This window comes from Cercospora kikuchii (genome assembly GCF_019650295.1).
Source record: "Cercospora kikuchii DNA, contig_00008, whole genome shotgun sequence".
Lineage (NCBI taxonomy): Eukaryota > Fungi > Ascomycota > Dothideomycetes > Mycosphaerellales > Mycosphaerellaceae > Cercospora > Cercospora kikuchii.
In genome coordinates this window covers 1,249,419-1,273,938 of record NW_025408589.1, presented here as the reverse complement: position 1 = coordinate 1,273,938, position 24,520 = coordinate 1,249,419, and the positions used below count along the sequence as shown (strand labels likewise).

Genomic DNA, 24,520 nt, shown 5'->3' with positions numbered 1-24,520 from the left:
CCGGCAAATGCTGTCTTGTGAGTGAAAGTACAATACATGCCTGGAAGCAATTGCGTTGCTGAAGTGAGGAAAGCTGGATGTTGGAATTGCATCACGTGTTGCCGCACCAGGCTCGTGTCAAGTCAGCTGGGGAAGGCCCCACTCTGCGCGTGGACCTCCCGCTGTCTCACTTCACAAACGCCTCCACTCTCCCCACTACATCACGGCACATTACAACGCACCGATCGCCCATGATTCTCTGCTCGCAAGCAGTCCCTTGCAAGTCATGCAAGTGTTGTGCGACCGGGTCGGCGGTAATGCCAGTCGTTCTTGCACCCGTACTCACAACATCGCCACCAGACCGGGTGCAATGGTTCAAGAGGACGAAAGCCGAGTACACAAGTGGGTATCATACAGAAGCTTGTCTCAAGATCGAGCCCAGAACCTCAATGGATGATGATGCTGCGTAAGTTACTTCATTAGTTCATTGTGCAGCTACAATGCATGTGATGGCGAACTTGACTTCGCAATGTGCACTTTATCGGCGCTGAGCTGACTGGTGCCCACACGACACAGAATGGCGACATTCAAAGACCTGCGGAGACTTGAAAGAAGATTCCGAGCGCCTGAGAAGGTGTTTAGGACTCGATGTGAGGAATTGAGAACGGTCCCAGCTTCAAAACCGTTTCCCTTCCTGGACCTTCCTCCCGAGGTGCGCTTGTGCATATACGAACATGCACTCCGAGAACCTTTCGTCCAGCGACTTCGCAACTTTGTTACACCAGCACTCGCCCGAGCGTCAAGTCAGCTGCGACAAGAGTCACTTCCAGTCTGGTTCGCGATCAACACTTTCGTGGCAGAGGTCAAATCGACATTTCTGGGCATGTCCTTTTGCTCTTCTCACGGAACGAGAGCTGAATACATCTCTGAGAATGACACTCGCTACCGTCGTCTCGGCAATCTCGATCTGAGTTCCGTTGTGACTGGCCTTCTCGCCACTCGCTCTCCAAAGATGATCAGGCTCAAGAATGTCGACTTCTGTATGCTGAGTGCCGACGAAAAGCGAGATCGCACTGGAAGCGATCGTTTTGCAATGCTTTCGGTAAGTTATGACGTCCCTCATCGTTCCCGCGCAATGCTTTTGAGCAACGTGAGGGCATCTGACTTTGGCTACCTCTGAATGCAACTACCTTTGAGTGCAAGCACAGGTCGCTAAGCCAATTATGAAAGCTTATCATGGATCGAGAGCCATCCCGGTGAGGCGCTTGTACTCTGAGGAAGTTGCACTCAGAGGTAGCCACGGTCACTTGTCCTTGTTGCGTTACGCTGGATCACATCAATATGATGCTGACCTTGAGCCTCCTTAGGTACGAGATGGCCTTCCAGTGCGCATCACCACGCACGTCGGAGGCGGAAAAAGCCCTGAATACAGCAAACATGTACAGCACGTTTTCGACGCGGCCCGGTCGTTCCTCGAACATCTGGTATCGGATCCGGAGTACCAGGGTCTGTATATGCTGCAGCTCAAAGACGTTGCCGCGGCTTTCAGAGTGAAGCCACCTCTCCTCGGGAGTCCGGCTGAAGAAGTGCAGCCAGCCGCGGCGCTTCTACCAACCAGCCAGGACGCTAAGCCTACGAATTGAGCTCTCAGTACCTCTGGCGAGAACGGTGCGGATCGGAGACCGTTGTCCCCAGTGAGGCCAGTGAAGAAAGGCACCTCCAGAAAGCCACTGTCACTCAGCGACGATTTCGAACTGCCGCATGCCGAGACATACTTCTCATAGGAATCTTTCATCCTAGCCACAAATGACGACTATCAGCAGCGAAGATTTCGCTTGCTTTGTTGGAGCAAGTTCTTCAGTTTGTGCGATGCGTTGGAACCAGCTGAGTAGAGCACTTCTCAGATGAGTCGCTGGACTTCCTCGCGCATCGATTTCTCTACATCACAATACTCTGAATACTGGGTATTCGTCTCCTTCTTCGAGCGGGATGATGTTGAAACTGACGTACGAATCAATGACCTCAGGCTCCAGTGCAGCAAACGCAAGGGCAGCATTCTTCTGCCTCGTGCTAACCCGAAAGCTCCCCTTCGGAAGCGAGATCTCCTTCATGGTAGAATTCGTAGTCACTCTGACTGGTATTGCGCCCTCATAGTACGATACCGGCTCTACGAACTTCGAAGTCTCTATCGTCAGAGACTCAACAGTTCCGTGATATGCATCCGATAGTGTCTCAATCTCCAGCCCGGATATTCGCAGCTTCTCAGCAAGTTCAGCCCATGGTCGAGGAATAAGATAAGCTTCGGGTCTTGGCCGTGTGAGATTCGCCTGCGTAGGCGTAGTTGAAGAGAAGTCGATCAAGACTTCGGTGAAGTCTCCGCTATCGAGCTCTATGAAGGTCCAATTGCGTTGTGTTTTCACTGCATGGTCTGTGAGCACAATTTGCTCCTTGCTTTGGACGAAGTCTTCCAGGCTCTTCGTGATCAATTTCAGAACTTCCGAGGCGTGGTCTGCAGTGGTCTGCACGATGCTCTCCAGCATGGTCAGTCCGCTGTAGGCGCGCCGCGCGAACTCCTGGTCAGCGATACCGATTCCTCGTGTTTCGCAGAGGAAAGAAATTGCCTGTGGCAAGTACGGAGCCAGTCAGTGAATGTGTCGGTTATCGTACACTTCCTGGGCTGTTGCTTACCTGAGTCAGTCCCATCGCATTACGCCCAATCTTTGCATCACTTTCAGCCTCCACAAATGATATCGTTTCGTTAGGTTTCCGACCCGGCCCTATGGCAGCATACGGCTCCCATCTCAGGCCATTAGCTTCGAGACGCGCCGCTATGGCTCGCGCGTAGAGCTTCTCAGATAAGTCGCGTATGTCAGGATGGATGTTAAGATTCTTAGCCGCACTGAATCTGGCGTCTGCTTGCGGGACGTAGACTTCTCCATGGGAAAGTAATTGCAATCTCGCAGAGTACTCGTGCAGATCAACGGCGACGTGTGGATCAAATTTGCTGAAAGTCTTTTTGATATCTCGGGTTTGCTGCCTGGCGAGCTTGATGTGATCGCGGTTGGGATCGAAGTTCGAAGCCAGCAGTCGTTGGAAATAAGCCTCGCCGTCTGGATTGTATCTTGGCAGCAGGAGTAAGTCTACCTTTTCCAAGATAGAGGCAGCCCAAGTCTGATTCGAGTCCATTTTACCCAGCAGTGCAAGCACAGCCTGATCTCCGGCGGGCTCGTCCCCGTGCACGCCACCCTGGATCCAGATCCGAGCTCTATCGGCCGAGTAATGGGGATGGGGATCTTGAGAGACATAGACGAAATCGATCGACCTCCCTTCCTCAGAAAGATAGTCGGCCGGTTGCCAGTGAAACCAGTCATTTCTTTCATTTAGTAAGGACAAGAAGTCGGCCAATGTTCCATCGCTTGTAGGTCCCGCAGTGCCATTCTCGAAACCACGTTGGACGCTTCGTTCGTCAAAGAAGGCTGGGGAGAATAGTTTTACTCCAGGATCCAGAAAGTTCGCCTCCACTTGTGGCTCGTCCTTTCGAACGGGGGCATGATTGTTGCCATATCGGGTCGCTTGAGTGTGGTCGAAGATAGCCAGCAGGAAGGGCAACAATTTGTACGCCATGGCAACGGCACAGAGCCCAAGGCCCAGCGTAAGTCTGCGAGACGCTCTTCGGGATCGATGTATGGCCCAACGAGGTTTTGATGCTGATGTCGTTGAGGACGACATAAGTTCATCGCCGAGGACCTGGCTTTCCACAACATATGTAGGTTGGTGTTGAGAGGCGGGTGCTTGAGACCATCGGGACAACCGGCATCCGGAATTACTCTCCACGCCAACCTTGTACGAGCAGGCTTTCCTTGTGCGGCCGCTCCCACGTGAAGCAGATAGATAGCAATGTCTAGAAAATAGCTGATAGCTTTCGATGAGCATCCAATTGCAATGTTATTGCTATTCGGTGACGAGTCCGAGCTGTGGTATATTGAGGCATACTGTTGACTGAGTGTCGTACCAAGATTGGCCGATATATTACATCCTTGGGTAGATCAAGATTTCTTCTTACGAGAATGATCATGATTGTGCTGAGTAGAAGACGTCCCCTTTCATCAGAACTCTAGCTGTCCGATGTAGCAGTGCGCTCTCAATTTGACCATTCTTGAACACGCTGCCAACCTCGAGTTTGCCGCTCGCATGTGCGATTGTCAGCGATTCTCGCCCTTCAGCATTCACAGCAGTCATTGCTGGCAGAGTTCCGGGCATACGACAAGCAGCTCCAAGATTGAGCGCTAGAGTCAGTGGCACTGCCTTGTGAGGTTGCTGCATAGACAGCGCACGACAGACTATGTGGATCCCCAAGCTTGCTGCTTCTGCTTCGGGCCTACTGATGAGAACTATCTTCGGCACAGTCTGCGCCTCGGGATCCATTCCCATCATCTTCGCTCCCGTTTGCCTAATCTTTTCGAGACGGGTCAGAATGCTTTGATGTGCTTCCAAAGTCGTGGGTTCGATATCTCCTGGCAAGCCTAGATCTGAGGCAAGCACGAAAACACCGGGATTTGCCACATCTACCAGACTGGCCCTTACTTCTGTTCCGTCAGAGAGTTGAATCGTATCGATTGGGTTCCCAGTGGGCAAAGCCTTTCCAGTCTTAGCCCCTGCTGGGTCAATAAATTTCAAGGTGATTCTCGATCCCGTCCCAGGCACGCCATCAATTGCATAGTCGCCGAACGGGTTGTACATCCCATCTTCCAAAACCGGACACTCGGCATGAATGACCTTGTTCGTATTCGTGTTGAAGACTCTTACATTCACAAAATTTTCGTCGTTACCATTCTCATCTTTCCTCGACTGAGGAGTTGTCTTGAGAAGACCCTCGTTCAGAGCCCAAGGTCCTACGATCGATGACATGTTGCCGCAATTCCCAGCAAGATCCAGCTTTCCGTCTTTGATCCCGACTTGAACGAATGTGAAGTCCACATCGCAGTCTTCACGAGTGGATTCGGAGACTATGCAGACTTTGCTGGTCGATGACACGCCGGAGCCAATGCCGTTGAGTTGTCGTCCTGTAGGGTCCGGAGAGCCCATGGCTGAGGACAAAATCGGCTGCCATTTTGCGGGATCCGAAGATGGAAGATCCTTCAGATTCAATACGAGGCCGTTGGAGGTGCCCCCACGAACGAAGCTGGCGGGAAATGATTTGAGAGTCATGGTTGAGGTTTTGCGAGACTGAGAGAAGTTGTTGCTCGAGTTTCGGTAGATAGTGAAGAGTGGAGGTGTTGACGAGGATCTAGTATACAAATGCCTGTTCGAAAGTCTGGCGCAGAGCGTCAACAGATTACTCGCAGGAGCCGCAGTCATGTTCTTGACATTTATATGCATGCCGGGTATGTTTCGCAGTTTTCGGGGTTTCGGCTTTCAGATTTGTGCATTCTTGTTCCGTCCTCTGTCGGCGATCTTGGTGATCTCACGTCGGTCTCATCTATCGTTCAGTGAGCGCGACTTCGTGCGTGCCGTCGAAATATAAGTAATGCGAGACATGTCGGCAGAAGTGGCAGCTCCTATTGTAATGTCCAACGAAGTCCTTAAAGTCTCTCAGTCTTGGCCGACATCGCAACTACCATCCTCCATCTCCACTCCGACGCGTCTACACACACCAAGACACGCGACATGACCACACATACCACCTTTCCAGGCCTGCGAGGCCGCACAGCACGGGAGGATATCGCCATGACAGGCAACGCCATGAACCACGCCTCTCACGGCCTCCACCTCGACTTCTCGCCCTCCTCTGCTCTGCTCCGAGATCTGTGAAGGCCCGCTGGCGATCGGGCACATCAGAACGAGATGGTGAAACATGTAGCGAAAGTGTTGCGATCCTCGAACGAGGAGATAGAGAGAAAGGTTAGACCGAAGCCGACTGCACGAATATGGACACCCCAGACTGTATGGCGACCATTCGAGAGAAGCATAGTAGAAGAGGTAAGGCAGGATACACGAGTTGGATGATCAGGCCAAGGCTTCCTGTTCGCTCTGCAGTCACGATGACTTTGTCTGCAACTCCGCTCCTCGTATCTCCTCCTCATGCAGCGTGCTCCAGACACTCTGCGTCGCGAAACGGGATTGGCGTAGAATCTAACGTCGCGACGAGAGAGCAACAAGTGTCGTTCTTCCGTCTTGCTGTCCGCAACTAGGCTGGCCTGAAGGAAAAAGACCACATTGTTCACATGACCATGATAAGGAAGCGGAGCGCATCAACATGAAGCACGATCGCTACTGCAGGTCCGTCGTACCCGTAGCAGCTCACTATGGGACGCTCTTGCGTGGCTTTGGGCTTGTAAGAGCCATACCTCAAAGTCATATGCAAGCAGCCCTCTCGCATACTGAGCCAGCCCGTACAAGAAGGTCGCCCGTATAGCTTCTCGGCGCAGCACTAACACGGCAATCACCGTATATCATCCCGTCTTGGCTGTGTCTTCAAACGTTTCAAGCTAGCGCCGAGACGATTGACGACCATCTCGCCTGGCTTCGGACTCATCTTACCCGAGAGGAGAGACCGTAAACGAGCTTGCACTCCGTCCTTGCATATTGTGTCGATAGCACAACTCAGTGCGGGCGGACGAAATTCTTCCGCATGAGCCATAGGCCTGAGACAAGTGTCACGAGTTGCATCTAACATTCATCAGAATCTGGCGAACCGCGGCAGCCGACGTGATAGCGGGCTTTCTCAGAGCGATTAATATAACATCGCAGGACCCCGAGGACAGAGAGATTCAGACACCGGACTGCCCATCTCAAGATACTATACGGGACTGCAAGACCACCAACATGCATCCACGCAAGCTGTATTCATGCCTCCTGGCAGCTACCAGCACTCTCGCCGCCAAGATATATCTGGCCGGAGATTCCACAACGGCGACAATAGCTGGCGCTGACGGAACTCAAGGATGGGGAACTTACTTGAAAGATCGCGTGAGCCTGGAGGTCGTTAACAATGCCATCGGTGGGCGTTCCACCAGAAGTTTCACCCGCGAAGGACGATTCACGGCCATGGCCAACAATGTCGCCAAGGGGGATTTCGTCGTCATTGAGTTTGGACACAATGATGGTGGAGGTCTGAGTACCGACAATGGAAGATCAGTCTGCGGTGTCGTCAACAACGATTACAGCACTACTTGCCAGACTACTTACAAGTAAGTAGCATAGCTACACATGGGTCAATCTTCCTGCACGCTCCGATACTGACACAAGCTTCAGTGGCGTCCAGGAGACCGTCCAGACCTACTACACCTACCTTGTCAACGCGGCGAAACTTTTCCAAAGCAAAGGCGCCATTGTGATCATCGCCAGCCCAACGACCAGGAACGTCTGGGAAGGTGGCAGTTATGCCTACACTCCCAGCCGCTTCGTTGGCTATGCTAAAGACGCAGCAGCTGCTGTTGGGGCCACTTTCGTCGACCACCAGATCTACGTTGCGGAGCTCTACCGCAAAGCGGGATCAGACACCGTGAACTCATACTACCCCAATGATGCTCTGCACACGTCCCCTGCTGGCGCGCAAGTTGTGGCGAGAGCTTTTGTGCTTGCTTTGGATGCGACGAGCAGTGCGTTGAAGCAGTACATCACTCGGAGGTGATTGACATTGCGGCATCAGTAGTGACCGGTCAAAGGGCCATGGAAACACTTTGTCAATGTTATTTAAGCGGTTCTCCTTGGACCTCTGTACAATGTGTCATCTGCATACACGGATTCAAGCATGGAAGCTCAAGAACCTTTCGGGGCTCTCCTGCCAATAAGCTGCCCTAAACCGACTGCCAAAAGCGTCGCAAATTGCCAGAGAGCGTGATATACCCTGTTATCCGATCCCCGAATGCAGGTGACAGATTGTACATTCAAGTTGATAGCCCTGAAGATGTCCACAGAACGTCCACAATCACATGTTTGGACGGAATCATGCCTGAGGGTTGATGAACTTTGTTCAGGGACATGGCATGAAAATAAAGAAGCCGACCAAGACAGACAGAGTGTCAGCAGGGAATCATAGTGAACTTAGAGTTACCCTGCTCCATGTCCTCGGTTTGCTCGGTTCGTTTTCTGATTCGAACTGCCACTGTTCTGGAAGTTCCACAGTTCCATGGCGTTGCGTGCCTGAGGGAACCCCGCAGCCATGCCTTCGACCGGTCCGGTGCCGCTCTATGGTAAGCCGATAATCAATGGAGGGGTAAAGGTCCGGTCGTCCAGTCTGACGACACATGGTATTGACACTATCGTCGTGCATTCGACTGTTCGCACTGGAGGGCAAGACGCAGTCAGAAACTATCAAGGGTCGTCACGATACCTGGCTCCGTACATTGAACATTGACCAGCCGAAATCTAGGCCTAGCACATGCATTAGCTGAGACATTAGGGATTGGCATACAACAGAACAGCGAACAACTCAAAGCGCCGCCACTATGAAGATCGAAGGAATATACGTTTATCCTGTCAAGGCACTTCGGGCGGTCGAGCTCGAAGAGGCGCAAGTGACCAAACATGGCTTCCATCATGACAGGCGATTCATGATGCTGCACGTCCAGAAAGGCGAAGATGGCAAAACGACATACAAGAACATGGCCGTGGCATATTACCCAAAAAGCGTGCTATTCTTCCCCAGCATCGACACCGAGGCTGGAGTCCTCACCATCACCTACAAGCCTCCAAATGAAGAAGAGAAATCTCTAGACCTCCCTCTCTCACCCCACACAGACGACCTAGAAGTCGTAGACATAAGCCTCCACGGCTCCCCAACAAAAGCCTACAAAATGCAACAACAATACAACGACTGGCTTTCCTCCTGCTACGGCTTCGAAGTAATCCTCACTTACCTCGGCCCCCAATACCGCCCAGTCCTCATGTCCTCAAGCCACAACATCCAACGCAAACCCAACAACAATTCCTCTTCCAACAACAACGCAACCGGCTGGCTCTCCTCCATAACCTCCACAGCCACCAATCTCTTAAGCGGAACATCAACCTCCGACCCCCAACTCCTCACCTTCACCGACGTAGCACCCTACCTCATAACCTCCTCCAAATCAATGGAAGACATCCACTCCCGCTTCCCCTCAACCACAGACCCCGCCTCACTCGACATAATAAAATTCCGCCCCAACATCATCGTCTCGGGCGCCAGTGCCCCATGGGACGAAGACTACTGGGGTCAAATCACCATCACCACAGCGTCCTCCTCCGCCAAGCCGACCAAAATCGACTGCATTCACAACTGCGGCCGCTGCAAAAGCATCAATATTGATTATGCGACCGGCGAACCTGGCACAAACGAAGCAGGAGAACTCTTGAAAAAATTGCAAAAAGATCGAAGAATTGATCCGGGAGTGAAGTATAGTCCGATTTTTGGACGGTATAGCTTTTTGAATGATGGGGAGAGTGAGGGGAATGTGATTCGAAGGGGAGATGAGGTGGAAATTAGTAAGAGGGTGGAAGAGGGGACGAAGTTTGGTGAGTTATTCATCTTTCGGCTTTCTGAATTTCTTCGCTTCGTTTCTTCGAGTACTCTTCGAGTTCTGAGTGGTGTTGGTTTTGAGTTGATTGAGCTGCGTTCTATCCTATCTGGGGGTTTTCTGATATCGAAAGCTAATTTCTTGGAAATCAACAGATTGGGAAGGTCTCAATACCTTGTCATCGACCTCATAGCCAACCAGCCAGCCATATCTCCACGGCCCGGCAATCTCAATTTTATGGCAATATTGAGAAGTAGTTGGACTCTTCAAATTTCAATTCCCATGTCATCAAAAGTGTCATTTCCCACAGAGCTGAAACCAGACCACTCGTTTCCCCTCTGTCGTGAAAATTGAGAAGACGAAGAGGATGAAGCGGCGGAAGAAGAACTCGCCATTGCTTCCGGCCTCTTTCCAGCCTTCTTCTCCGTTTCCCAAGCTTCTCTCACGCTCTCAAGCAGATGCTGCGCAGAATCGATCTCATGGAACAGTAGTGGCATTCTGTCACGCTGAGTCTTGACCAGAGCAAATAATTCCTCAATCGCTTCCAGTGAGATTTGCAGCTTCCGCATCGTACTGCCGAGAACTTCCCATCCGAGCGGGAGTCTGCTGGAATTGGGCGGGAGAGAATTGCCTCTGCCGACGCCAGTCCCATCTGGCGGCGTGCACGTTCTGATGCCTGTCAGAGCAGTGTTAAAGCGCTGGACGATCCCCAAGTACGTAGCCAGCTCGTTGCAGCCCGATTCGGAAGTTGCTGCGGAAGCGAGAGAATTGTGCTCCGGACGACCAGTCCAGCTCAGTCGGATGGTCCACAACGAGTTTACGTATGCAGCAGGCAGCCAAGCTTGGATTTGGCGAGTCTGCGCATTGAAAGACGTCTCGATGCTGCGGCATTCCTGATTCGCACAGACGAGTGCGGCGTGCATGCACCGTGCAGCTTCTGCAAAGGTCAAGCTGCGTACAGCCCGCAAGCTAGGAGTGGTCTGCTGTTGGTAGGGTGATGAAAGGCGAGTACGTGGCTGAGTATAGCCAATTGGCGGAGGTACTGCTCCGCTTTCGAACTCGTCAAGCTCCGTTATTCTTGAGTTCTCGACAAATGGTTGTGATCCGAAGTAGTGGTGGTCACGCATAGCGTCCGGAAATGTAGCGTCCCACTGTGGAGGTGTTTCGTAAGAGCTTCTGCCCTGATGCGGTCGTCGGCGCGTCCAAGCTCGACGCGTAGGTAGGTTGCTGAACGTAGCCGAGCTGAAAGGTGGCGCATTCATGTTTATGGCGTTGAACATGGCATCTATGCCGGATAATGGATCCATACTGACCTGATATTCTCTTCTCTCATTTGTCGAATTGATGAAGAGGTTTGCTTGCAGGTCATCATGTCGCGGTAGCGGTCGCGATAAGCGGACCGACGTTTTGTCTGCTGTGCGACTGGAGGACGAAGTTGGACTGGTCCACGCAAACACTTGCACAGCTTCCGCGTATTGCATTCGTTACGAGCGACATGCGCACGCGGGAGAGCACATACAGCTGCCACTATCCGCGTGCTGTGTAGCTGTTGGCGGAGACGCTGAATGCTGCGAGCTCGCAACTGTCCAGGCTGTGCCGCTCTTCGCTGGTGAGTCTGCAAGGGTCAGCAATCGAGCTATTCCGCACAGCGGAGTGGCACAAACCTTCAGCAATCACGAGGAGATCACCAGGGTCCTGTCTGTCAGGTCTGATCTCCTCGAGGGTCGGAATGCAACACCTGCCTCTGCAGTGCGTTTCGTATCTCACAGTTGGGCGATTGTTACCCTGCAGTTGTTAGCTGTCACGTTCGCCAATGTGATACAGTTCGGAACAGATCAGCATACCCCTCGAGCGAGCCATTCACTTTGAACGAGTTGATTGCTTTCTGGCGGCGCGTCAGCGTTGTCATACACCTTCGTAACCTGACACAATCACTCACCTTCCGTCCATTCATCAACCTGATTGCGCAACTTGACCCATTCAGATCCACTTCGGTTGTCATTGGGGGAGTTCGTAGGGTCATCTTGATCCCGCTCGTGTCTGACAATCTTTAGCCGGTCTGCTCCGTTTGATGGAGGATCGGGACCTCTTACAGATTCCGCTGGTCTGCCCGATGAGCCAGTCTCAACTCTTCTCATATACTGACTCGAATTCGGCAACTGCGGTCCAGCATGCCAGATACCTTCTTGACGCGGATTGCGTGAGAGCAACGTAAAAGCAGATTGACGGATGGTGGGATTGCGACAGCGTGAAATGGCCATCCATAACGGATCGGTGACCCAGAGGGAGAACGACAGATACGGCGTCCCTGAATTCGGCCCTGAAAGTGTCGGAAGTGGTGGGCATGAGAAAGATGCCAACACTTCTCGTGCCAGGTCCACGATCGCTCGGAATTCTGCTTCGTATGCGTCATACGCGACAGGGCCCGCGGATTGATCGACTGATGCCAACATGGTGCCCACGAGGTGATTGGCTTTGAGCACCATCGCACGCTTGAGATCCATGTTGGACATGTAATCGCGCTGGTCCGATAAGAATGCGGTAAAGGCCTGCTCCCACTGTGAGAACCATGGCGCATAGCGGAGATATTTCTCCGCCATGGTCACTGCGATGTGGTCACGCGGCGCTGTAGGATGGAAGCCCTGCATGAAACGCATGACACTGTTCAGTGCAGTGTGCAGTGTGTTATGCGCATGTTCCAAGCTGAAGATATAGTCGATGGGTGGGAGAGGAGGTGTTTGTCCAGATGTGTCGATCTCTGGCCTCCGTCCCTTGTCGAGGAGAGCGGTGGCTTGAACTTCTAGTCGTTCCACGAGCGGACGCATCTGCTCGATGTCGTCCTCTTCCGCTGGAGACATGCTCGTAATTGCCGCTCGACCCGTTGACTGCATGAGACGCCTTCCCTGCAAAGCATGGTTGACAGCACTATCACATCTACCTTGCATAGCCTCGAAGCAAGTGAACAAGACGCACGTGGTCAATGCGAGCCGTGAGCTGGGAATACGTCGTCTGTTGGGGTCCTGTTCGTAACCTTCCTCGGCAGTCAAGCAGGCAATGGCCTTGTTGCATTGGTTGAGGGCAAATTCCATGGCTTTCGCTTTTTGTTTGTCATCGGCGAATGCGCGCTGCATGATGCATTCGTGCAAGGCTCCAATAGCAGTAATGGCATGTCTGATGGCAGGTTCGTGATATGAGGTTTGAATCACCATCCGCTGCCAGAAGGCCGAGTCGAAAAAGCCAGCCATCTGCGGGGCGCTGAAGTTGACGAAGAAATTGAGGCAGTGTCGCTCGCGCCAGCTTCGCCGCCATTTGGTGTCTGGGCGAAACAGTGTCAGCGAGTCGGGGTAGAAGACACCGTCCTCGTCTTCTCCCGGTCGAGTGCCAGCATTGATAGCCCAATCGTCTGATATAGCGGTGCTCCTGCAGTCTGGGTTGCTGGGATCGCACTTGATGCCTTTAATTCTGTTCAATGTTAGACAGCAGCTCTCACCACCACGTGCTTGTCGTCTACCTACAAGCACGGAATGCAGCCGGTCTGCATCTTCGTCCGCGGAATCTCTTCCACATCGTCTTCGGCGTTGTCCAGCGTCGTACTTGACGCTCCGTTTCGCGAGGAGTAGTTGGTTGCGGCATCGAATGGTGGGGTGTGACGCTGGAACTCGAAGCCATTGCTCCAGTTCGCGGATGGGGCATTCTCATGCACCGGCGTCGCGACTTCCTCCCATGCCCTCTTGCGACTTCCATTCGCACCACTGGTACCGTTCATTCCATAACTCACACTGCCGTTGGTCCCGACGGTTCCGTGTCCGCCGTTCATCCCGTTCCCGTTGCTGTGCGTTGGCGGGGGTGAGCGCCATTGCAAATCCACGCCCGTGTACCAGGCGTGGTCCCCCTCTTTATCTCGGACATTGGACTCGGCGGGCACGGTCATGGTGGACATGCCCTGCGGCGAGCGCATCGAGCTGTCGTGCGAGGAGGCAGAAGCGGCAGGCCACGGCTCGGATTCTGCAGTACGGGCGGTCGACTCAGCGAAGCCTCGCAGCGCCACACAGCTCGGGAGCTCTCATATGTTGGTGGTCGGTGCGGTCAGGAAATGGTGCTGGCGGGGCTGCACAGGAGAGCACTCTACGACAGCGGCGCGGTGGTCATCGATGGTCGGAGGGAGTTGAGGAGAAGAAGACGGCGGACGAGGTGTCGCGCCAAAGTCAAATGAAGGGAGGGTGCCAGGGCGTGCAAGGCAGGGCGTGGTGAGGACGTTGGTCGGCCTGCACGCACAGGATGACACAGCTCAGACCTGGTGCTGGGCCGGAAGTCTCTTTGGGTGTGCTGGCTGGCTTCCATCACGTCCACGGGCGACGGGCGACGACGACCTGTCTGCGATACCGTACCGTACATTTCTCAGCCGCAACGGAGCAGTGCAGCGTCGTCACAGATCGGCCAGGCTGGCCACCAGACTCGGCTGTCACCGCGCACATCGCCAGAACACATGAAGGATGCGCTGAAGGATGGCCGGGTGCAGCCCACGCACACCGTCACTCGCACGCCCACGCCCGCCGTGCACGCCTGTGCCTGCTGCCACAAAAGGCGGGCATCGGCTGCTCTGCCGCGCCCGTTCGCTCGTCACTGCTGTAGTAAGCACGGCGCGATGGTCGTCCACCTCTGGCCACTGCACGCTGCCCATTACCAATCTGGCCGTCGACACGGATCCGCAGTCCAGCGCCGCCTGCCCATGCGAATCCTCCCTCGCCCAATCCATCCTGGGCTCGTGCTGATGTCCGCCTGTGCGCTGCCGTAGTCTCGCCCAAACAAGCCGACCCGCCGCTGTGGCTCCTCGGCCCTGGAGCAACCCATCCGCCGGGGGCAGCAAGTGCTCGTCATGAATTTCGTCCATTGAGCGCAGCACGACCACATCTCCTCTCTCCTCCATTGTCGCCAGCGTGTCTGCGATGCGGCGATGCTCCGTTCCCGTCTCCCATGTGCACCGACGCTAGCATCCTCAGCGTGGCGTGCGCGAGCCATCGCTCCTAGCCAGGCATGCCTCTCTCCACTGCAGCTTGGAAAGCGAGGTTACAGCGCCGAAGCTCCAGCTCCCACTCACTCCCATGATGTTGCAATCCTCGGTGGTGGCATCACCGGTCTGGCCAGCGCCTACTTCCTGACTCGCCAATTCCCCAATGCCAAAGTGACGCTGTACGAAGCCAAAGACCGCGTCGGAGGATGGCTAGAGTCGGAGCGAGTGCCAGTCAAAGATGGCGACATCCTCTTTGAGGCTGGACCTCGCACCTTGCGCCCACAGTCGAATGGCGTCCTCGCGGCGAGATTGGTATGACCGATTCGGGCTCCAATGCACGTCGATGGAGCTGATGGGCAGTAGATGCAAGAGCTGGACTTGACCAAGGACGCCATCTTCACGCAAAACACCTCGCCCGCCGCGCGTAGCCGTTTCCTCTACTATCCCGACCACATCGTGCGTATGCCTCACCCGTCCTTTGGGCTGGCCGACAACCTGTGGAATCTGATCAGAGAACCGGTCTTCGAGACTGCTGTGTTGAGTGGGTTCAGGGAATTCTTCAAAGAGGGCAGAGACCCCAGCGTGCAAGATGAAAGCATCGGCGACTTCTTCTCACGTCGATTCAGCAAGACGATGGTGGACAACATTCTGAGTGCGGTAATTCATGGCATTTATGCGGGTGATGTCTACAAATTGTCGGCGAAGAGCTTGTTTCCCAATCAATGGCGAGCAGAAGCTGTCCACGGCAGTGTCTTTCTCGCCATGCTCAAATCCAGAACCGAAGGCATTGAGATGACGAAGAGAGAGGCCGATTTCCTGCAGGACATGAAAGCGTTCTCATGGGACCCGTTGCTCAAAAGCACATTGAAGGACAATTCGGTCTTTACATTCAAGGATGGTCTGGGTATGCTTTCGAACAGGCTGCACTCCAAACTATTCGAATCCGGACGCGTGGAGTTCAAAACAGGCACCGCTGTGCAAACCGTGAAGCAGTCTGATGGCAACACAGGCATAGAGGTTACCGCGCAAGGATCACAAGAATCGCGGCAGCATAGCCATGTCATCTCTGCGCTTTCGCCGGACCACTTGAACAAAGTAGCTGGCACCAACCTGATCGGACACGTCCCCACTGTGAACGTGATGACTGTCAACCTCTACTTCCGCTCGCCAGATCTACACGAGCCTGGCTTTGGCTACTTAATACCAGGCTCCACCCCTTTCGAGCAAAATCCGGAGCGTGCACTGGGCGTTGTGTTCGACACTGCGTACTCTCCGTCGCCTCGCGATGTCGATGTGAAGAACTGGAACGATCTGTCGGTCGACCAGCTGAAAGCTGCGCGTGAGGCTGGCCAAATCATCAATGTGAACGACTTCTCTTGGTACAATATGCCGGAGCCTCCAAATATGCAGGATCACGTCGAGGCGAGAGGTACCAAGCTCACTGTGATGCTCGGCGGGCACTGGTGGGACGATTGGCCCGCATTTCCAAGCGAGGAGGAAGGTGTAGCTCTTGCGCGTTCGGTACTGGAACGCCATCTCGGCATCACGGAGGAACCAGAGGCGTCGCAGGTCAACTTTCAGAAGGACTGCATTCCGCAGTATACGGTCGGTCACGAACAGCGGCTCAAAGATGCCCACAACAACATCTGGCGCCAGTACAAGGGTCGATTACGAGTGGCTGGTAACTGGATGTCAGGCGTGGGAGTGAACGATTGCTTGCGGAGCGCATATGAGGTAGTCAAGAACTTCTCTCGCGATGCGACAGGACTCGAGCATGTCGGCGAAGCACCAACGGTGCGTCTCGCGCCACTCCGACCTGGTCAGAAGGCGGGCGACGAGAGCGAGCGATAGACTTGTACATATAGACGCATCACATGCACGAAAACGGGTGCTGCATTGCAGCATTGCCCTGATGCATTGGACTCGGGCTGGCTGACGCAAGTTGTGGCTCCTTCCTCGACATGGATGGCCCCACTTTCGTTGACAAGCGAACCTTCCACCTCAGTTTCCACGTCAGATCTCGTGACGCGCTGCGCTGCTAACGAAACAATGGCTGTCGTCGAATTACATCTTTCCTCACTTGCTGTGTTCTCCTCACACCAAGCTCCATCCCGAGCCAGCGAGCGTACCAGCAATTGACGAGCACGTCGCACCGACTGGCCACCAAATGCGCCTGACTCTGCAGACTGGGAAGCTGGAACCTTGATTGGGCCGCAGGCAAACACAACTCCCCATCCGGTGCACAGCCAATCGCTGCTTTGCTTCAAAAACGAGGCTGAGTATCGAAAGACGTCTCGGTCAGCTAGAATCTGCCACACCCACTACATTGCTTCACTTCTGCCTGAAAGCTCACCTGGCATCCTGGCGATTGCACGCAGCGCAACAGCAGCCATCGCAAACGTGCATTGAAGCCAGACTTCGTTGACTGGCTAAATGCCTGTAAATCCAAGTTTCGTTCCGTCCACTGCTGGAAAGTGACAGGGTCAAGGCTCTTTCGAAACACCAAAGCAGAACCCAACGTCACGATCATCGTCCAGCCGCGCAGAACAACAATCTCTACAAAATTGGACGATCTTGGTTCGACCGGATCTCCACTGTGCATACTGACACACAACCGCCATGGCAGCGCACCTGGGCCATGACGCAGCTGAGGCTCCGCGAGGGCGACCTCCAGTCTCATTTAACCACCCACACCGCGCGACGCGATCCTGGAGATCAAATGGCGTTCATTATACGGTCGATTCCACCACCTACTCAACTCCAGGTTTCAGCTTTGGGGCTTTTTCTGGAACGGCGAACGGACCCTTCACTTTCGAACCTTTTATGACATCAAGTCGAGAGTCTGCTGCAAGACCTGCGCCATTTGGACTTCTTGGGAACGCTTTTGGATTACTTGAAGACGCTTTCACAATGCGTCCACAGCACACCGTCATTGGAGACAGCGGCGTGGGCCAAGGAGCACATAGACGGGTCCAAGTCGATCCTCCAGCCGAATCCTACGACCCTGACCTAGCTTACGAGGCACATAATTTCGCCGCAGACCGGAAAGCTCGACCAAAATCTATATTCTCACGATTAAAGGACAGGCTTGTCGATGCGAACCAAATTCGGCGGCAGCGTAGCTTAAGCAGTCGTGAACGATCTTCGGAAGACGAAAATGCAAGGATACCATCACGGAAGGCAAGCACGCGCTTCGCACAGACTGGACCACCGCCAGCAGCATGGACGACACAAAGAGAACAGGCTAGAGACGCACCGCGTGAGCCAGCGCCAGAGTTCATCGAAGTAGACTATCAGGACGATACAGCATCCGAAACGGAGTCCGAACCAGAGTATATACACAGCAGATCACGGCCTCGCTCCAAACGGTACAGTACAGCAGGTAACAACATGGTTGAGGCATTAGAGAATGCCGTCGAGCTGGAACGCCGCAACGTTCGTGCTTGTAAGCAGAAACTGGCACAGGCTTCGAGGCAAGGCAATATCAACTCGAACTACCTGCAACGTATCGTGGACGAGCTCAAACAACACGAAGGTACACTAGCAACAGCAACAAGCAATCTCAACGAAGCAAAGGCCCGCCAAGTGCGTAATGAACGACCGCATCTTCCACGTCGGCCAAGTTCCCGAACACGTGCTGAAATGCCGCCCCCACCTCCTCCACAGATGCCACCCAGGCAGCCTTCTCAGGAGCGGTCTCGTTCGCGGCCAAGGTACTCTCAGTCGAGTTACAACATGCGAGATCGATTCGTCCCTACAGATGAGTTCGCGGGGTTTCCCGATCATCCATCGCATCCGGATCCTATATTCCAAGCATTCCAAGATCTGCATGGCGTCCACGCTGGGATGCATTTCGACCCCTTCCACCACTTCTTCGCGGGAGAGAGATTTCCCCTGGACGACGCACACATGCGCTTCTTTGCAATGCCAAGTGATACATTTCCGGCCGGTACCGATGCACGACGCAAGCGGGCGACATTCAACCCAGGCGCCCCGCGAGCATCGTTCCAGCAATCGCCTCCGTCGTACCGTACCTCGTTTGCACAACCGCCACGACGTACTCCTGCAGCACCCAAGCCACCAGCTACGGTTCTCACCTCGGAAGAAGCAAAGAGATTGTTCTCGATCTACGACGAGCGTTGGAAAGCTCTACCACCGACGAGCCCAAGCGTTCCCTATCCCGCTCGTGGCTTGCACGCAGGAGGTCTAGCAGCGCGAGACTCGCTATGGGCCCCCAACATTAGCACTCATGTGGCTTCATGGTCAGAAGAGACGGTGATGCAAGCTAATGCGCAAGCGTTCTATCTCGGTGTGGTAGGACTAACACCAAGGTACACACAGAATCCAGCTTCTGGGCGGGTTGAAGTCGGATTTGACAAGCTGCAAGCAACGCCTTCGCAGCTGCAGCAATTGGTGGATATATTGAAAAAGGAGAAGACCCGGTGGCATTCGGATCGACTGGGCAGACGAAATGGCGGGCGCCCGGGACCAAATGAGGCTTTGCAGAAGGACGAACGCGCGAGGGCAGTCTTCCATGCCGTCTGCGAACTCATGGAGACCGCACAGTAGGGTCAATGTCGAAGACCCTATGTGTAATGATGGTGCAAGCAGGAGGGAGAATGCTGAAGTGTGAGAGATATAATCGATGACATGTGGTGTCTTTCGACATGCTTGGGACTTCCTACAAGGTATCAGCATAGCAGTCATGGCCTTGCCTCACGATCTTCAGTATTGCAGAATGAATGGGTGAACACTTCAAAACGGCTTCCTCGTGCATGTGAATGTAGTTGTCTGGATGAATCGCCGACTTCGGCATCGCCCAACGCACGTCATGAGCTCCCCGCTTCTACGTCAATGTTAATAATGTCAGCAACACCTAGAAGCTATGTGCATTTCTAATGCATTGACATGGCATAAAGAGTCCTCGACACATGTTGTCAGCCGCGAGCGTAATTCGACCTCACTTGACTCCAATCTCCAACAAGATCTCGCTCTCAGCACCTCTCTACTTCCTGCATGAAGCAGTTGCAACAACAACACCTCACTCAATCTCAACATTGACGAGATCACCACACCGAAGACTCAAAAGATTAGACATACCACTCCCCAGATACCTCCTCAAAATGTCCACCTCCACCTCCGACATCGACTACACCCCTCCGACCTTCCCCCCACCATCCCTCAAACCCCTCGTCGAAGAAATCGCCCACCTCCTCACAACCCGCAAAGAAACGATCTCCATCGCCGAAACCGCCGCCGGAGGCCTCCTCTCCTCCTCCCTCCTCTCCTATCCCGGCGCCTCAAAATACTACAAAGGCGGTCTAACGCTCTACACCCTCCCCTCCCGAATCGCCTACGCAGGTTGGACCCAAGAAACAATAAAAGATTACCGTGGCCCCACAACAGATATCGTCTCCGGACTCGCTCAATATGTGAGGAAAGATTTGGAGAGTACTTATACGTTGAGTGAGAGTGGTACGGCGGGGCCTACGGGGGGTGAGACGAGGAATCGGACGCCCGGGTATGTGGCTTTGGCGGTGGATTGTGAGAGGGGGACATTTACGAGGGAGGTGGAGACCGGGTTGGGAGGGGATCGGGTTGGGAATATGGTGAGGTTTGCGGAGGAGGGGTTGAAGTTATTGAGGGAGGTTATTGTGGGGGAGAGTACGAGGGGGGCGTATGGTGGGAAAGGGTTTGTGAGTAAGAGTTTGACGGGGGAGGGGAAGGAGAGTAAGGCATAGATAGGAGGAAGAGGGTAACAATGGAAGTCGGGCGTGAAGGGTGAGCCAGGCGTGCATGTTGCAACTTTTTTTATTCATTTCTCGATTTTATGCTTCTATTGATCGCATTGTTCGCTTCTTCTTTTGCGCTCTGCCAGGATCTTCGGAGAGAGGATTTATTAATCCCTCTGTAGCCTTCAAAGCCGCAGCTTTGCAAGCTGATTTCGCTCCACAGTCCAACGCAGCTTGTATCCGTTTTCCAAGTTCATCCTCGATTTTGTCCATCTCTTGCAGTAGCCATTCACCCTGATCAGTAGGCACCACAGGCGCTGCATCTCTTCTCGCTTTTCTCCTTGCGATTCCGTCAGATCCTGACCGAATCCACTGCTCAGCTTGTTGCTCCAGCTCTCGTCTCTGCATCCTGCCAAAAGAAAAGTCACCAGCATCTCCCGCTTCTTCCACAAAATATCCTCCCTCAATCTCCCTCTTCTCCAGTTGTCCTGCCCTCAGCTTCTTCTTCCAGTTATTCAACCTCTTCTCTAATCTTCCCCATTTATGATTCAAATCCATCCACTCATCGTAATCTTGCGGATCTTCGTAACAGACTCCGTAACCCTCGCAGTAGCATACCCTCGGATCGGGACACCACACGGGTGAGCCGTCGAAGATATATTGCCAGAAATACTCAAAAACCCTGCCAGTCATGTAATCCGACATTGGAGTATACGTGAGCCAGTCTCGGAAATGGACATATTTCTCTCGAGGTACGAATCGAATCCGTTCAGCTGTCACAGCGAATTGTGCGCAACAAGGTTGCGCAAGCACTCTCGGTACTTGCCACTCAGGAACTTCGAAGACCTCTTGCCATGCGTCCTTGATCAGGAGTTCCTCGGCTTTGTCTGCGTTGTACTCGTCCGTGAAAGGATACAGATGTTCGGGACAGCCTGGGTTGAAATGACAGCGGAGGTTGAAGTATCCGTCCTTTACAACTTTGTCGAATTGGAGACGTTGGAGCATTTGTGATGTGCTGTAGCCCAGCATCAAATTATTGTGCCAGGCTGTGCGGTGCCCGTGTATGAAGATGTTGATGGGAAGCAGAGAATCGTAGTTGTCGATGATGTAGCTGAGATAGACCATGGCTTCGTGGCCTCGGTTTTTTGGCGTGTGAAGTGGTGCTGTTGGGTCATCGTTGAGGTATATGTAGGGCATGAAGCGGCCACCTGGTCCAAGTAGGCCGTTCAATTCTTTGTCAAGCCAGGAGTTGTTCGTTTTGCGCACTGTTGCTATGACGAGAGCTGCTTGAGGTATTTGTTCTTCAGCAACCTCGTTGGACTTTGATGATTGGTCTACATCGGTGCTGTCAGGTTCCGAAGCCTGATCAAGCACCTTGTCAGTTGCTCCTGATGTTTGATCGGCGATAGCATCATCAGTATCCGATGCCTGACCTGCGGCAGTCTCATTGAATACCGGTTCCTGGGCTGGAATTTCAGTCAAAGTGGTCGAGGGCGGAGCAAGCTTCGTTATTGTCGTGATCGTCGTTGTCGTGGTGGGAGGCTCAAGGACGTCTTTCAATGCCTCGACAGGGCTATTTTTGCTAGTCGCAATGTTGATGCGAGATGGATTCCCTTTCCAAGAAGGAACATGTTCTCTCCAAAGCAAATGTGATTCAGAAGTGTAGAAGAAAATGGTAAGCAGAACAGAGAGGACTGCCGCAGCCAAGAAAATAGAATATGGCCGATTCATGCTAGATGATCGAAAAGAGCAGCCGTAAACAACGGCTGCTGGAATGCTATACAGACATGTTGAAGAAATGAAGAGCAGACATAGGAAAAGATGCTAGTGTCAAGTGGCTTACCCTTCTATCGTTGCTCGACTCTGGACGCGTTGCAGAATTCGTCTTCATGGAAGCAGGTGTGCGCATTGCGAGACGTCGGCCCATCCACGATGCGTAGTCATGATAGTGTTAGCGTCAACGAGGGCCCATGTGCTTGCGTGGTGCCGGACAGGGTGGTCGGCCGCCATCATTGGTCTTGTGCGGGTTCGTTCTTGGTGCTTAATATCGGGTCTCCTCTGGGCATCTTTTTCTACAGCGATAAGCCAAATAGTGCTTACCGCCCATGGCGGGTGCGGCCGCTTTGGTGTTTGACGCTTTTTGAAGGTTTGAAGTCGAGGATGTCAAAATGGACACTGATAGGGAGTGGGAGTGGGTACGAGATCGACTTTACTTCTCCTGGAGAAGCTTGCGTATTGGATGATGAATGCCCGGGCGGCCCGAGCCGTCACTCTGTCTCTGCCTTCGGAGAGTCTTCTTTGTAGAAGAAACGACAGCATCTATGCTTGACAGTCATCAATCTTTGATTCTAGTGTGTGGGGCTGAAGAGTATCTTGATGGCTCGACAGGCTTCCTGACGCTGCGATGAAGTACAATCCGCGCCTGGTCTCAGGGACGCCGAAGTCCGCTCGTCGGCGATTTCGGTCCTTCCCATCAAGGAGTATAAGATGACTGGATATCCAGGGAAAGACCTAGAAGGCCAATGTATCCAACACTGCTGTATACTGCCGTGAGAGGACAACTACCGAGCGAATTCATCAAGTATCATCAGGATCCCAGGCTCTGTCACGATGATCACCTAGTCCAAGAACGAGGCCAATTTGGAACAATGCCACAACTGCGTACGAGCACTATCTTGGAAGGAGCAAGAAGGATTTATTTCACTAGTTGATGGCATCCGAATCGAGGTACACGTGGTCATGACCTACGAGATCTACCGGCAGTAACAGCAAACCCATCGGACGAGATTGATGTGAGCTCGGCTCTGCAACATGAACTCTAGCTTCCAGGACGGTCTTCGAAATGTAACAGTTCCCCTGTGCGCCAGCATAGGAATGGACTGTCCCGGTAACACAACCTCAAGGGTCGAGTCTTGGTCCTTCTCGCGGACATGCTGAATCCTAACAGCGCCCAAGTTTTCTGGGCATTTCGCATGTTTCACAAAGACATGGCTATCGTCGTAGCGGCCGACATCTTGTGATGAGCTTGAACACGTGGAGCATGGGCTCTGTCCACCGAAGCGGGAGCTGCATCAATGTTATCGCGAGCAGCGGCACTGGCTGCCTTGGCCATCTGTGTGGAATCTGTCACGTTCACCGCCCGAACCTGTCAACATTCGATTTGGAATATGAGAGTGGCATCGATTCAAGCCCATTACACCATATGCCACGGGGGAGCTGGAATGGAACATCGCACGTGGACAGCACCGACGTGTCTTGGAAGCACCAACGAACGCAAAATGCGTCACTCGTCGTCGCGAGATACGCAGCGTCTGTTTGCGCTATCGAATGTTACGCTTGACATGTTGTTTAGCGAACGGGCAAACGTTGCAAAACCTCTTAGCAGAACCGTTAACGCCCAGCAGCGCTACAAGTTTCAGAGATCTGTGAAACAGCAGCAACAGCCGCTCCTACGTGGCATGCAGATCGTCTTCTCAACAAGTTCTTGTTGTTCATGCAATCGGCATGTGCTCACATCGAAATGCGACCATCGTTGGCGAGTGGGATATATTTTGATGCAGCTGCAATCAAAATACATTCTTTCGGGCTTCCATGACTAGGCGGTAGGTGAAATCTCAGTTGCACTTCCAAAAGATGCATTGACACAGCATACCAATTGTATAACGACTAATGTTCAGCTCTCGACTGCCATTGGAGTATGCAGAAAGCGGGCAGAAGCAAGAAGCATTGCTGTCCACGACTCGACCAGTTGCGCCGCGACGTCATTCAATGCTGATCTACACCAAGACTCTCTTATCAAGCGCCACTACATTCGTCCTGTCATCTCTCGGCGGTACAACTCATGCGAACAAAGTTTTACGCAAGATTAGTAGAAGACACACAGCATGAGTCTTCAGAGCAACGTGCAAGACGCCACGCCTATACACTGCCACGAGACTACATGACTATGCGTATGCATATATCTTCGACATCTGCAAATACGACTCGTGATGGAAGGTTATGAAGCTATTGAGAATCAGACCCCGCGTCAAGGTGCCCAGGCCACTGCATCCGCCTCGGACCAGCGTTCGTCGCCTGGCAGAGTGGTATTTTGTTTCGCAATATGATGTTTCGCATTGTGGTGTTCCGTGGTGATCACGAACCCAAGGTCGATGCTGTTTAGGCAATTCGTTGCTGACGCTAGACCACGGCAGGCGACAAACGACAAAACATATGAATTTCGAGCAAACCCTGCTCTCCTTACGAGACCACAATGCTACACGACGCTTTTCTGCTCTTGGTTGCAGTGCTGGATCCCGCTG

The 24,520-nt window shown here is 53.3% G+C and overlaps 12 protein-coding genes across 12 annotated transcripts; 6 read left to right on the top strand and 6 right to left on the bottom strand.

Annotated features, from left to right (window-relative positions):
- Nucleotides 1-230: 230 nt before the first annotated feature.
- Nucleotides 231-1,763, top strand: CKM354_001168500 (uncharacterized protein; the record flags this gene model as incomplete). The annotated part of the gene is made up of 4 exons (XM_044807185.1): nt 231-445; nt 556-1,081; nt 1,347-1,485; nt 1,675-1,763. The coding sequence occupies 4 exons, from the start codon at nt 231-233 to the stop codon at nt 1,761-1,763; spliced, it is 969 nt and encodes a 322-aa protein (XP_044663120.1).
- A 159-nt stretch (nt 1,764-1,922) lies between these two features.
- CKM354_001168400 (uncharacterized protein) lies at nt 1,923-3,603 on the bottom strand (the record flags this gene model as incomplete). Its single annotated transcript, XM_044807184.1, has 2 exons — nt 1,923-2,600; nt 2,668-3,603. The coding sequence occupies 2 exons, from the start codon at nt 3,601-3,603 to the stop codon at nt 1,923-1,925; spliced, it is 1,614 nt and encodes a 537-aa protein (XP_044663119.1).
- CKM354_001168300 (uncharacterized protein) lies at nt 3,471-3,796 on the bottom strand (the record flags this gene model as incomplete). Its single annotated transcript, XM_044807183.1, has 2 exons — nt 3,471-3,686; nt 3,779-3,796. 2 exons carry the CDS (start codon nt 3,794-3,796, stop codon nt 3,471-3,473), a joined length of 234 nt encoding a protein of 77 aa, XP_044663118.1.
- Nucleotides 3,797-4,050: 254 nt separating this feature from the next.
- On the bottom strand, nt 4,051-5,187 carry CKM354_001168200 (uncharacterized protein; the record flags this gene model as incomplete). Its single annotated transcript, XM_044807182.1, has 1 exon — nt 4,051-5,187. One exon carries the CDS (start codon nt 5,185-5,187, stop codon nt 4,051-4,053), a length of 1,137 nt encoding a protein of 378 aa, XP_044663117.1.
- A 1,617-nt stretch (nt 5,188-6,804) lies between these two features.
- CKM354_001168100 (uncharacterized protein) lies at nt 6,805-7,612 on the top strand (the record flags this gene model as incomplete). The annotated part of the gene is made up of 2 exons (XM_044807181.1): nt 6,805-7,169; nt 7,234-7,612. 2 exons carry the CDS (start codon nt 6,805-6,807, stop codon nt 7,610-7,612), a joined length of 744 nt encoding a protein of 247 aa, XP_044663116.1.
- Nucleotides 7,613-8,429: 817 nt separating this feature from the next.
- On the top strand, nt 8,430-9,669 carry CKM354_001168000 (uncharacterized protein; the record flags this gene model as incomplete). Its single annotated transcript, XM_044807180.1, has 2 exons — nt 8,430-9,474; nt 9,632-9,669. The coding sequence occupies 2 exons, from the start codon at nt 8,430-8,432 to the stop codon at nt 9,667-9,669; spliced, it is 1,083 nt and encodes a 360-aa protein (XP_044663115.1).
- Nucleotides 9,670-9,742: 73 nt separating this feature from the next.
- Nucleotides 9,743-10,783, bottom strand: CKM354_001167900 (uncharacterized protein; the record flags this gene model as incomplete). The annotated part of the gene is made up of 1 exon (XM_044807179.1): nt 9,743-10,783. One exon carries the CDS (start codon nt 10,781-10,783, stop codon nt 9,743-9,745), a length of 1,041 nt encoding a protein of 346 aa, XP_044663114.1.
- A 177-nt stretch (nt 10,784-10,960) lies between these two features.
- On the bottom strand, nt 10,961-13,434 carry CKM354_001167800 (uncharacterized protein; the record flags this gene model as incomplete). The annotated part of the gene is made up of 5 exons (XM_044807178.1): nt 10,961-11,091; nt 11,141-11,261; nt 11,321-11,361; nt 11,416-12,938; nt 12,992-13,434. 5 exons carry the CDS (start codon nt 13,432-13,434, stop codon nt 10,961-10,963), a joined length of 2,259 nt encoding a protein of 752 aa, XP_044663113.1.
- A 996-nt stretch (nt 13,435-14,430) lies between these two features.
- CKM354_001167700 (oxygen-dependent protoporphyrinogen oxidase) lies at nt 14,431-16,338 on the top strand (the record flags this gene model as incomplete). The annotated part of the gene is made up of 2 exons (XM_044807177.1): nt 14,431-14,799; nt 14,851-16,338. 2 exons carry the CDS (start codon nt 14,431-14,433, stop codon nt 16,336-16,338), a joined length of 1,857 nt encoding a protein of 618 aa, XP_044663112.1.
- A 768-nt stretch (nt 16,339-17,106) lies between these two features.
- Nucleotides 17,107-19,056, top strand: CKM354_001167600 (uncharacterized protein; the record flags this gene model as incomplete). Its single annotated transcript, XM_044807176.1, has 1 exon — nt 17,107-19,056. The coding sequence occupies one exon, from the start codon at nt 17,107-17,109 to the stop codon at nt 19,054-19,056; it is 1,950 nt and encodes a 649-aa protein (XP_044663111.1).
- A 554-nt stretch (nt 19,057-19,610) lies between these two features.
- Nucleotides 19,611-20,228, top strand: CKM354_001167500 (uncharacterized protein; the record flags this gene model as incomplete). Its single annotated transcript, XM_044807175.1, has 1 exon — nt 19,611-20,228. One exon carries the CDS (start codon nt 19,611-19,613, stop codon nt 20,226-20,228), a length of 618 nt encoding a protein of 205 aa, XP_044663110.1.
- Nucleotides 20,229-20,315: 87 nt separating this feature from the next.
- Nucleotides 20,316-21,950, bottom strand: CKM354_001167400 (uncharacterized protein; the record flags this gene model as incomplete). The annotated part of the gene is made up of 1 exon (XM_044807174.1): nt 20,316-21,950. One exon carries the CDS (start codon nt 21,948-21,950, stop codon nt 20,316-20,318), a length of 1,635 nt encoding a protein of 544 aa, XP_044663109.1.
- Nucleotides 21,951-24,520: the final 2,570 nt, after the last annotated feature.